Genomic DNA, 12,904 nt, shown 5'->3' on the forward strand with positions numbered 1-12,904 from the left:
ACGAATAATAGATATAGGCAAAATGAGGCTAGATATAACGCAATTCCAGGCCGAAACGCGCTAAAATCTGATTATCAGGAACTGAAACGAGGTTTCGTAGCACTCGTTGACTTGAATGGGACGATAAAAAATCTGACTGCATCAATTATTGGTTAGAACACGATCCAACCGTTGCTCCAAATGAAATTTCGTGAATTGTTTCATAATACGTAGCAAAAATTGATTTTTTTTTCAAAAATTGCTAATTTCGTGTTCAATGGCATCAAATTTATTTTGAAGTTTTCCGAGTCATTTCTTCTGCTCTGCATTCTTCTTGTAAAAATATTTATTGATTCAGATAGTTGCAGTAGAAACTTTAAATAGCATTTTTTTGCAATCGATTGCTTTACTGATTTTTGTTATTTGGCACGTCAAATTTCAATTCAGCCAGATGACGAAACAAAATATTATTATATCATGTATTTGAGCTGGCTCTTATGCGCATGCCTGTTGTTTAGCACTGCTAGCAGCTGGCACTCTTGGCACGAAGAGAAGATTGCTGCTGGCGGTGGCACTGCTAGCCTTGCAGCTGGCGGTGGCACTGGCACTGGCAGTCTCCAGTCTCAGTCTTTAGTCTGACAGCGACTGGACAATGACGTGCGTGTTGCTGGTCTGCAGCCGTGACAGGCGAATATCGAGGACCATCACACTTTTTAAGTGAGTACACTATGTTTTGCTGTTCCCTTTTTCTTGTTCCTTTTTGCTTTACCCTTTTTCCAGCTTTCCCCAATTTTATCAAATAGCTGAATTGGCTAATTTGGGCCTTTTGGCGAAGGGACGGTCGCCTTAGCTTTGCACTAGCCAATCAGATTAGCTCCAGGCCAAAAATCACCTCATATATATTATCTCAAAATAAATTTCAAAGCTTTCGTCCTTAAAATATTTTTAAATTAAATTAAATTAAATAGTTTGACTGCAATAAATATTCATTTATAGTTAAAAATTAATAAAATCAATATTAAGAAATTGTGGTTGATGTTGTTGTGGTGTAAGGTCGTCGAAGAGGGCGCAACAGTGCGGTTCCAGTGCGCAATCGCCGGCCACCCGACGCCCTGGGTGACCTGGGACAAGGACGGCCTGATCCTGACGCCGTCGCGCAGACTGACCATCAAGGAGAAAGACGATCTGCGCCTCGTCGAAATCAGCGAGGTGACCGTGGAGGACGCCGGCCTCTACAGAGCCACCCTGGAGAACGACGTCGGCCGCATCGAGGGTAGCGCCAGGCTGGACGTCATCGGTGAGTTTTGTACTTTGTTCAATCCCCTCGGTATTTCCATCGATTAAATCTATTATTGCGTTCGATTACGTCGGTGGAAGATGCAATGACTTGCGATGCGATGCCTACTGATGCATTTTTTAGTCTTGTCGTTGCGTCTTTTTCTCTTAGATTTAGTATCTCATGAGAGTAGGCAAGACTTGGAATTTGGGAAATTCAGTATGAGATGACACAAAATATTTGCCAGCTTTCGGAAAATTGCCATAAATATTATGCCCCTTCGCCAAGGGTTAAAAAAATTCCTCGTCTGTCTTTTTCAACTATTTTAGCAATTCCTCGTGGTTGATCCAGTTTAAATTCCAAATGGGTGGTAAAAATCGTTTATATTTTTATATATTGCTTCGCAGAGCATATCACACAGTTTTGACAGTCAAAGTTACGTTTAAAATTGAATATTTTTAATATTATCCTTCCGTATGACTTTGGTTTTAAATTTTCTACCAGGCCACATTGGCGCGGAGACAAAATACATATATTGTGTTAGTATAATCCAAAATGTATTTTGAGCCAGTATTTCTGGTTTACAGGTGTGTTTGGGACTCAAAGACTAAATTTCCTAATAGAAAAGCTCCGTTTTTTCGTTCCAGTTTTAATTTTTTTGGGCTGTGAACTCTAGAAAAGGCGAATATTTTTACTTTTAGCTTCCAAATCACCACGGAATCATCAAACAAAGCATTAATAATTCAGTTTTAAACTATTTGAATCATATAAAGTCGTTTTTTATACATTATTTATAAAGAGAATAAAATCGGATTTTTATTAATAGAGCTGAATCGAGATTATATATTTTATTATTTTCGGCGGCGCAGGGGTCAACTAGCTGGGCTGTGTAGCCGCGCGCCCGGTAATAAATTCAGGGCTCTTTTTTCTCGATTTTGTTTGCTGATAAGCGCGCAGCACTCACGTGAACTCATATTTCAGCGATTCCTCTTCTCGGCTCTCGGCTCTGAGCAGCGTCGTTAAACGACGAGATAAATGGCAGTTTAATGCCCGGATCGGGTTTGTCCGAAATTAATTTGAAACACAACATATCGGATTTCCTCTGCAATTGCTGCGCGCCGGTCGAGAAATTACAATTTATTCTAACTTAAATTTCGATAGCGCGACTCATTGCCCGCCAGGCAAATGTACTTACTTTTCGCAATTTTTATTTATTTTCGCCTGGCAACCGGCAAGGCGTCTCTGCAGTGCGACCTTTGGCCGGCGTCGCGTTAGGTTTAGGTGTGTCGGCGTCGGCTTGTTGAATGCGAGCCGAGAGAAACGAAATAATTTGTTCATAAATCTGCGCGGCGGTGCTCTCGAGGTGAAAGATCACGATGAAAACGGTCATTTTGTCGGCGAATTAATATCCGAACGCCATTTTTCATCTGTCACTGCGCAGCAAACACACAGAAACATTATCGAGAGTGCCGACGACTCTCGCTGAGAATGTGTGCGAAAGCCAACTGAGCGAGCCGATAAATTTGTTTCGAATAAATTTGCTCGCCGAGAAAACAAACCCCGTTATCGCACGCGCGCGTCTCGCCCTTGCGCGCAAAAAGGAAATGAAACAGCACAAAGCATGGCACACAGAAAAGCATCTTGCTCGCCTATGCCTGCGCGCTGACAACTTTGAATTAAATTTTGGATGCGTGAGACATTCGCACCACCCACTTGATTCTTTTGGACGCTGTTGAACATATTCTGGAAGTGTTCTTCTTTGTGAAGTCACCGCTGGTAGTTTTTAATTTAATTTCCTCGGTGAATGTCGTGCGTACAAATTAAAAGGGAATAAGCTTTAAACTCGGATTTAGTTAATGTAAAATCGTGTAATTTTCACTCGCTTTGTCCAGCCTATTTAAATAATTCAAACCGGTCCTATCTTGAAATATCTTGCAGGATATTGTAAAATGGGTTTTAAAAAATTCTCCAACAATCACAGTCTCAACACACGAGGATTGTACATAATTGGAGAAGGAAAAAAGACGTTACGCAATGCAAAGATTTGCGTTTATAGCAAGTTCCGAGCACATAATTTTTTACTGTGGTAAAAGCTATAGTTGTTTGTTGGTTGTTGTTGCAGTGCCCTGTTGAGTGGCAAGCTGTCCCGACCGCCCGGCCTGCTGTATACCGAGTCCATCCCACGCACCACACCCATCCAGAAGCAAACCACCCTCCATGCGGAGTGAGTAGCATATTCCAATAATTTATGTGCAGCACATTCTCGGCTCGAACGTATTTCGTCAAGATCGTTTCTATTTTGCTTAAAATTCCGAATTTGAAATTTTTTTTTTAATTTAATAATTTTATTGTTGAAATTCCATATAGCACGTATGTTAGATCGTTTTATTTCGGTCATATCGACGTCATAATTTCGTGTCGCGAATTCTTTCAATTGCTTTCTTGTTAAATGCCGGTGAGCATGAATAAATCGTAAGAGTTGCGGTGAAAGAAATCCACCTCTTACTCTAAAAATGGCTAATCACGGTCTCGAGCATGACTTTCCCGCTTTCCGAGAATACAAAAAAAGGGCGGTTTAATTGAGAGATATTATTCCACCTTTCGGCCGCATATTTATTTGTTTTTACGACGCGTGGGCCGCGGGCGGCGGACACACGATTTCTGCCCAAACTAGCGCGCGCCTCCTCCCTGCCTTCAATTAACACGAGTGCGCGGCGTTTCTTTTATTACCGGCAGGACACGCGTTTTTATTGCCGTGCAGCCGCCTACGTTACGTCATAATAACACACGCGCGAATTATTATGTTCCACTCGGCAGATACGGATAAATTTCCTGTCATTCGTGCGTCTGGTGCGTCTCAACTCATTAATTTCGCCATTATACGAAAAATAAAACTTTTAAATCTTGCCGCGCTGTTTGCCGTTAGGGCAGGCGATCGGGAGCGAAATTAGCGGCGCCAGCGGCAGTTGCATGAAGCTAGATTTGCGATGCCTGAGGCCAGTCGCCATTTTAGCAGCTGTGCTGAGAATTGTTTTTGGTCTGCGGCCGTGCCGTGATCGAGGATTAAAAGGCCTGCGAGGTGGCCGGCGACCAACAGGCGGCCACCGAGGGCCGTGGCAGGCCACGGACGGCGTGCGGGACAAGTCGAAGGGCTTGGAGGCGGTTTGGGACTCGCTCAGCCAGATTCTGATTCCCAGGGTGCGAGGCCGACATTTCCCAAGTGCATCATCACGCGGGCTTGCAAGGATATCCGCAAATTGAAGCAGCAGTAGCCTCCGCCAGCTGCACATGCAGGTGCAACCTCCGACCCTGCGGCTGCTGCCCGTCGCTGAGAGCGATTCTTTCGTTTGGATGTCCAGCACAACAAACCCATGCCCGCCAGCTGCACGAGAGGCTCTATTTTGGCGACAGATGTTTACTGCCTGGCCCTTCGAGTTGCTTCGGCTTCAAGGTAGGAAATTGGAACTAATAACGAGCTTGATGTGTGTTAATTTACCCTCGGCAAGCTCTATTTTCGTGATTTCTCCGCTCACCCGATGGCCGGTTAATTTTTCAGTCCGCTCACTGGCAGCAACAAATTTTACGCATAATCAGTTGCATCTGTTTTGATAGATTTCGATCCAGTAACTCAATTGGCCAGTTTTTATTTGTCTGTGTTAATGTTTAGTACACCAAACATTTCAATGATCATTAATCGGGTCCTTATATCAAGCTAAAAGGGAAATATTTCGGTTCCTTGCTTATTGTTGCCGTTGGTGGACGGTGTTCGGCAAAGGTTTTTGGCCCGGAAATTGTCTCAAACCGACGGCTGTGCTTCTCCGAGTGAAGAAACTGTTCTTTTTTTGTTAATCCCGTTTTAAAAGCTTAAATTATGAGTTAAAAACCTCCGCGAATTTTTGTTTTTTTTTCAAATGAAATATTTCCATCGCTGATTCTTTGCATTGATTTTACACGATACTCTAGACGTTTTAAACAAATATTTCCCTCGCATAGACTTATTTAATAGATTGATATGCTCCCATTTAAATGTGGCTTTTTTCTTCTCAGTTTTGATTTTGAATATTTAATTTTCTTCGTTTTTTGCTGCAAACAACTTCGTCTGTTAATAATTAAAATTGTTTCCGTTCAGGTGCTGAACGCTGAGGAGACGGACGTTGCTTAGCTCGAGTTCGACGTTGAGGATTACGTATACGCGCGATAGTCTATCGCCAACGTCGTCCGTGTCTCTCGACTTAGTCGGCCAACTGCTCGGAACACTGGGCTGCATCTTTGGCGCTTGCGGCCGTGACGTTGGCCTTTTTGGCAGTGCTGCCGTCCAATTCTCATCCGCTGGGGCGATTGACGGCAACCCCTTCAGCAGCGGGAACGACGGGAACGTGCATCCTTCGCGCGATCTCATCCTGAATAGCCTTCGGCAGCATTTGCAACGCGTCAATGTCAAGCTGGTTTCCAGCCTGGCCGACGCCGTGAAGAAGACGGAGCCGCCCAGCATCCAGGTTACGCCACGCAACCAGGGTCCCATCCAGGTGAGACACTGTTCTATACAGTATTATTCTCCATATTTTATTTATTTCAAAAAAATCGCAGAACTAAACAGTATGTGTTGCACTCAGTTGAAATCGACTAATTTATTGGTTGACAGACGCTTTAAAAGACTCGGGAGCTGCGCTCCAACTCTGTTATTTTCATTGCCATTGTGTCTTTCATGTCAACAGAAAGTCAGACGCGATTGAGTCTCTGTCCAAGAGCGTGAAGCAGTTTGCAAACAAGGCTCTAAACTGTGGTGACGCGGAGAGCAAGTTGGCCGTTCCCGAACCGACGCTAAGCCTAGCTAAAAAGCTGGCCAAGCCTTCGGTCGCCGAGAGGAACTCGTTCGGTGACTCCGCGCTGGCCGACCTCACTCTATAGTCAGACCAGCGTTGGCGTTCGCTCCTTGAGCGCGTTTCCTTGTCCTCTTTCGAGAAGCATATCTCCGAGCTGACCAATGCCAAGTCAGCCACTTTCACAAATCACCGTCAGACTCGCAGGTAAGGCCAAAAATTTCCTTAAAACAATTTTTGCATCACAAACAGGAATATAGATTGTTAAATTTTCCCACATCACTTTGTTGATCATCTCGGCGCCGCACATGCGCGGCAAACTGCTCTAATTTCGCGGTGTTTTAAATATTGGGAGTGTCAATTAATCGCACTGTGGGAGTGTAATATCGCGCGTGGCAGGAAAAGGCCGCAAATAATTTGATATATTCTAAAAAAACACCAACAGTTATAGTTTATAAAGAAGTGAAAATTCAACACATTTTACTTATAAATAGTTTTTGAATGAGTTTGCTGCTGTCCTAGCAGTAAAAAAAATTCCATTTGCTAATTTGAAGTATTATTTTACTCGTTTTTATTCTGTGGTTAAATATGGAGTTGGTGAATGCGTGTGTGCGCACACACGTCGCCATGCCAAACGCAGAGCTTTGTGTTTAGAAAGGAGGCGGAGTCAAGGGCCAATAATTTTTATTGTGCTGGCGCTAATGCGCATGCGTGTTGTCGTTAGTTAGCAACTTAGCAGCTGGCACTGTTATTGTTGACAGGCATGGCTCTGGCAGAGACTGGAGGATGTGTGCTCTGTTGGCCTGCGGTCATAATTTAGTTGCCCGGGAACCGGCCAACGACCATTAGGTGACTGTCGAGGACCACGGCTGACTCGCGGCCACACACAGGGTGAGTACAATTTATAATGCATTAATTAATATTTTGGGGGCAACACAATTATACACGTCATCGTTAAAATTTTGCAAGCCACTATGCAATTATTTGCATCTTGATAACGTAAAATTTTGCATTCATAAAACAAAAGAATTCCAACTTTATTTTTTGCAAGAAACGACCATTGATCAAATCAATTTTGAAATTTTGAGTCTGTTTAGCGATGCGAAATTTTACCGCACAATTCCAAGACGAATTCGAACTTTTAAGTCTTACCGCGCAATTTGCTATTAGAGTAGATGATTGGTAGCGATGCCAGCGGCAGTATTATGAAAAACGTGGTGGACGGTGTGTCGCTTGCGTTGCTTGTCGCTTGTTTTTTTTTGAGGCCACATTCAATGCCGAAACGCTCAGAAATCTGATTATCGGGAACTGAAACTAGGTTACACATCATTCGTTGAATGGAATGGACGATAAAAAAATCTGACTGCGTTAATTATTGATTAGAATTTAATCTAACTGTTTCTCCAAAGGATTATTCGTGAATTTTTTGGAAATACGGGGCACCATTTGAATTTTTATTTCAAAAATTTCCAGCTAGTTGCAGTAGAAATCTTAAAAAACATGTAATCTAGCAAAAAAACCCGCGCTACTGATTGCTTACTGATTTTGGTTTTTGGCACGTCGAATTTCAATTTGGTACGCTATAAATGTTTATAGAAGCAGTGAGTGTGAGCAAAGAGCTGGCGCGGTGGAGCACGGAGAGAGGCCGAACGTCGAGCAAACCTTCGCGACGCGACCTCGACTCCGCCAGCAAGTACCAATGCCTCGAGCAAGCCTCCAAGCAAGACATGCAGCAGCTGGCCAAGCAGGTCGAAGAAGCGGAGGTGCAGTGCCGTGCGCGGACGCAGCAGGTGCAGCAGCTTGAAGCGACGCGCGCCTCCGATAGCGACGAGCTCTGCCAGCCGGCACACTGTTCTCGCCTGACCTGGGCATAGAGAGCGACACCGGCCGCGGCGACGAGCGCAGCCGACTCAATCAGGAGAACTGGTAGCTCAAGCAGAAGCTTACCGAGAGCCAATCCATCTTGGAACGCTGCCTTGAGGCGCTCTACAAGAACCGCGACCGGCTGCGCGTATAGGCCTCCATGGAGAAGAAGCTGTTGCGCACGGACGAGGTGCTTCTCAAGGCCTTGCACAACCTCAAGCTGCTGCCCAGGTCGCCCCGAATTGCTGTCGTTAAGGTGCTGGACTATGAGAGGATGATGCCTAGCTTGAGTCCGCCTGCATCCTCGGCGCTTGCGGCCGCGACGTCGGCATTTTTGGCGTCGCTGACGTCCACTCCGAGAAGAAGAAGGAGGTGGAGCCAAGCACAGCATGCACAAGTGCGCATGCGTGGTTGGCAGCTGGCGTTGGCAGACACAGACTCCAGTCGTCCAGTCTGGCAGCGACAGCGACTGAAGGATGACGTGCGCGGTGATGTTCTACAGCCGTGATTGAGGGGCCAAGCGGCCACTAGGCAACTATCGAGGACCATGGCCACATTGCGGGTGAGTACACTACATTACTCGATATTTTGGGGGCCAAGATTTTCTTTGCGTTTTCATTAAATTCTCGCGCGCCACGATGTAATAATATTGCGTCTTTAATTTCGGAAAAATTGCGAACAAACACGAATTTTTTATGCTAGAAACGGGCAACAATCGATTTGTCATTGATTTTTTTTATTTTGATTTGAAGCTCGGGCGCATCCCTATTCTTAAACGGATAATTTTCCTGTCATTCGTGCGTCTCAACTCATTAATTTCGCCATTATACGAAAAATGCACAAACTAGCGCGCGCGCCTCCTCCCTGCCTCGCTTCAATTAACACCAGTGCGCGGCGTTTCTTTTATTACCGGCGAGACACGCGTTTTTATTGCCATGCAGCCGCCTACGTGACGTCATAATAACACACGCGCGAATTATTGTGTTCCACTCGTCAGATACGGATAAATTTCCTGTCATTCGTGCGTCTGGTGCGTCTCAACTCATTAATTTCGCCATTATACGAAAAATAAAACTTTTAAATATTGCCGCGCTATTTGCTGTTAGAGCTGGCGATCGGGAGCGAACTTAGCGGCGCCAGCGGCAGTTGCATGAAGCTAGATTTGCTAGGCCTGTGGTCAGTCGCCATTTTGGCAGCTGTGTTGAGAATTGTTTCTCGGTCTGCAGCCGTGCCGTGAACGAGGATTAAGAGGCCTGCGAGGTGGCCGGCGACCACCAGGTGGCCATGGAGGGCCGTGGCCGGCCATGGACGGCGTGCGGGACAAGTCAGAGGGCCCCGCTCAGCCAGATTCTGATTCCCAGTTTGCGAGGCCGACTTTTCCCAAGTGCATCGTAAGGCTGACTTGCAAGGACATCCGCAAATTACAGCAGCAGCTGCCTCCGCCAGCAGCACAGGTCCAACCTCCGACCCAGGCTGACCCGCGGCCACACAGGGTGAGTACAATTTATAATGCATTATTTATTATTTTGGTGGCAACACAATTATACACGTCATCGTTACAATTTTGCAAGCCACTATGCAATTATTTGCATCTTGATAACGTAAAATTTTGCATTTTTCATAAAACAAAAGAATTCCAACTTCATTTTTCGCAAGAAATGGGCATTGATCAAATCAATTTTGAAAATATTAGTGTTTAGCGATACGAAATTTTACCGCAATCAATTCCATGACGAATTCGAACTTTTAAAGTCTTGCCGCGCAATTTGCTGTCAGAGTAGGTGATTGGTAGCGACGCCAGCGGCAGTATTATGAAGTACGGGGTGGACGGTGTGTCGCTGGCGTCGCTTGTCGCTTGTTTTTGAGGCCAGTCGCCATTTTGGAAGTTGCGTTAACTCTGTATCAGTCCGCGGCCGTGCCGTGATCGAGGATTAAGGGGCCTGCGAGGCGGCCGGCAACCACCAGACGGCCACCGATGGCCGTGGCCGGCCATGGACGGCGTGTAGGACAAGTCGGAGGGCCCCGCTCAGCCAGATTTTGATTCCCAGGGTGCGAGGCTGAATTCTCCGAAGTGCATCGTAAGGCTGACTTGCAAGGACATCCGCAAATTACAGCAGCAGCTGCCTCCGCCAGCAGCACAGGTCCAACCTCCGACCCAGGCTGACCCGCGGCCACACAGGGTGAGTACAATTTATAATGCATTATTTATTATTTTGGTGGCAACACAATTATACACGTCATCGTTACAATTTTGCAAGCCACTATGCAATTATTTGCATCTTGATAACGTAAAATTTTGCATTTTTCATAAAACAAAAGAATTCCAACTTCATTTTTCGCAAGAAATGGGCATTGATCAAATCAATTTTGAAAATATTAGTGTTTAGCGATACGAAATTTTACCGCAATCAATTCCATGACGAATTCGAACTTTTAAAGTCTTGCCGCGCAATTTGCTGTCAGAGTAGGTGATTGGTAGCGACGCCAGCGGCAGTATTATGAAGTACGGGGTGGACGGTGTGTCGCTGGCGTCGCTTGTCGCTTGTTTTTGAGGCCAGTCGCCATTTTGGAAGTTGCGTTAACTCTGTATCAGTCCGCGGCCGTGCCGTGATCGAGGATTAAGGGGCCTGCGAGGCGGCCGGCAACCACCAGACGGCCACCGATGGCCGTGGCCGGCCATGGACGGCGTGTAGGACAAGTCGGAGGGCCCCGCTCAGCCAGATTTTGATTCCCAGGGTGCGAGGCTGAATTCTCCGAAGTGCATCGTAAGGCTGACTTGCAAGGACATCCGCAAATTACAGCAGCAGCTGCCTCCGCCAGCAGCACAGGTCCAACCTCCGACCCAGGCTGACCCGCGGCCACATAGTGGGTGAGTAAAATTGATATTTTGGGGGCACAGTATTTATACACGTCATTGTTGAAATTTTGCGAGCCACTATGCAAGAATTTGTATCTTGATACCGGAAAATTTTGCAATTTTCAATAAAAATACGAATTTCAACCTTCTTTTTTGCAAGAATTGGGCAATGATAAAATCAATTTTGAAAAATTGAGGGTCTGTTTAGCGATGCGAAATTTTACCGTAATCAATACCATGCCAAATTCAAACTTTTAAGTCTTGCCGCGCAATTTGCTATTAGAGTAGGTGATTGGTAGCGTCGCGAGCGGCAGTTCTATGAAGTACGGGGTGGACGGTGTGTCGCTTGTCGCTTATTTTGTAAGGCCAGTCGCCATTTTGGCATGTTGGCAGGTGCAGCTGCAAGCCAATCGCCATTTTAGTAGCACAGTGAGGCGGTCTGCGGCTGTGATTGAGAGGCCTGCTGAGCCTGCGGCCACCAAGGAACACGGCAACCGGCCATACCTTTGAGATTTGCCCCCATAGTGCCAGTTCGCCGCGGTAAGGTATTCAGGCAGCGACTCGCGCTTTGGGTTTTCCGGTGAGTTCATATAATATATTCGATATTTTTGGTTTTATTGTCCGGATTTTCGGCTATATTATGTAGGTAATTGTCATTTTTTCAATTTTCATTCAATATTTTTGTTGCTTGAATATTTCATTCAACATTAAGTCTTTTTTAGTTAATTTTAAAACTGATGAAACATCTCTTGATAAATTTCCTGCAGTTCTGCCTGTCCGCGGTAAAATATTCCATCGCAATATTTGAATCGATTTTGGTAGCCGTTTTCTGGATCAATGAAATTCGCGTGTGCTTCAATTCGAAAAAATGGTTCCACCCATTTATTTACAGTATAAACACATATATTCAGGTTATATGTCGTGAAACTTTTAATTATTGCCGCGCCAGGCGTTTGATTTGTTTTGCAGCCACCTGGTGGCAGCACTAATCGTGCGATTAAATCGCGGCTTCAGCGGCAGCAACGCTAAGTAAATTCCGAAAGTATACGAGCCATGCCGAGCTTGGTCGGAATTCGCGTCACTTGACGCCATCTTGATTTATTTCGTGTTTGGGGTTTGGGTTAAGGCGACGGCGGGCGACAGTCAAGATGTTTTAACATTCTTGAAAAATCTTTGAAATCTGCAGTAAGTAACGAAAATAAGTTGTTTTGTTTACAATTTTTTGATTGTTATTGGCCGGCTGACTTTCTTTGATTTTCGTAGCTGTCCTTTTTATTAGTTAGCACGAAAAGTCTGAAATTCAGCTTGATCAAAAATATTTTATGCAGTAATACCCTTACGAATTTAACTTTTTTGCAGGTTTAATACAACCCGATCAATTCATTGCCGAATCATTATATTTCCTAAATATAAATTATATTATTTAAGTTAAGCTTCGAATTGTTGGCTGGGATTTAAGATTGAAAACTAGATTCTAGCTTGCCGATCCGGGTCAAGTCCGCGTCACTCGCGGCCATTTTAGGTTTCCGTTGTGCCACTTTCAGTCTGTAAAGTACAGCTTGACCGAAGACAATCGAAAAATTATAAAATATTTTTTCCATCGCCGGTGATTTTGTGCTCTGTGTGAGTTGCGCGTGAAAACTTGAGTCGTGTTTGGTTCAAAATTTGCTTTCCTTGCTTTCTGCAGATGCAGCAGTGGCTGCCGAAACTGAAGGGCGAGCATCGGCAGGACGGTTACAAGGTGCGCAGCTCAAGCAGAAATGGAAGCTTGGCCTGCAGTTCGACGTGGCCATGCTCATCTCCGAGGGCGTCATCCTCAAGACCAGAAAGACGCAGCTCTACGACCTGAGACAGTCTACACGCCTCCCAGGACAAGCTCGTCACTGTCAAGACTGCCAGGCCGCATGGCAACGCCCACATGAACGAGCTGCAGTAGCCTTACCTCGAGTAACACGTATCGATAACTTTTTATTAACGATTTTGATAAAATGGTTTAAATTTATTTTAAATTAGCGGTAGTTTGTGACAGTTGCTGTTAAGCATTAAAAAATTTATTGAAAAATCTCGGACCTATTACGCATAACTACATAATTTTGTCGAAAGAATTTT

The 12,904-nt window shown here is 45.0% G+C and overlaps 1 protein-coding gene and 1 long non-coding RNA gene across 2 annotated transcripts; both read left to right on the plus strand.

The window, feature by feature from the left end:
* The first annotated feature begins 4,269 nt into the window (after window positions 1-4,269).
* LOC135943536 (uncharacterized) lies at window positions 4,270-8,494 on the plus strand. Its single transcript, XM_065490104.1, has 5 exons — window positions 4,270-4,706; window positions 5,385-5,781; window positions 5,971-6,282; window positions 6,837-6,966; window positions 7,672-8,494. Exon 5 carries the CDS (start codon window positions 8,099-8,101, stop codon window positions 8,444-8,446), a length of 348 nt encoding a protein of 115 aa, XP_065346176.1. The 5' UTR covers window positions 4,270-4,706; window positions 5,385-5,781; window positions 5,971-6,282; window positions 6,837-6,966; window positions 7,672-8,098; the 3' UTR covers window positions 8,447-8,494.
* A 1,919-nt stretch (window positions 8,495-10,413) lies between these two features.
* Window positions 10,414-12,869, plus strand: LOC135944263 (uncharacterized). The gene is made up of 3 exons (XR_010575301.1): window positions 10,414-10,807; window positions 11,189-11,375; window positions 12,483-12,869. It is a non-coding gene; the product is annotated as an uncharacterized LOC135944263 (long non-coding RNA).
* Window positions 12,870-12,904: the final 35 nt, after the last annotated feature.

This window comes from Cloeon dipterum, chromosome 4, assembly GCF_949628265.1.
Source record: "Cloeon dipterum chromosome 4, ieCloDipt1.1, whole genome shotgun sequence".
In the NCBI taxonomy this organism is placed as follows: Eukaryota; Metazoa; Arthropoda; class Insecta; order Ephemeroptera; family Baetidae; genus Cloeon; species Cloeon dipterum.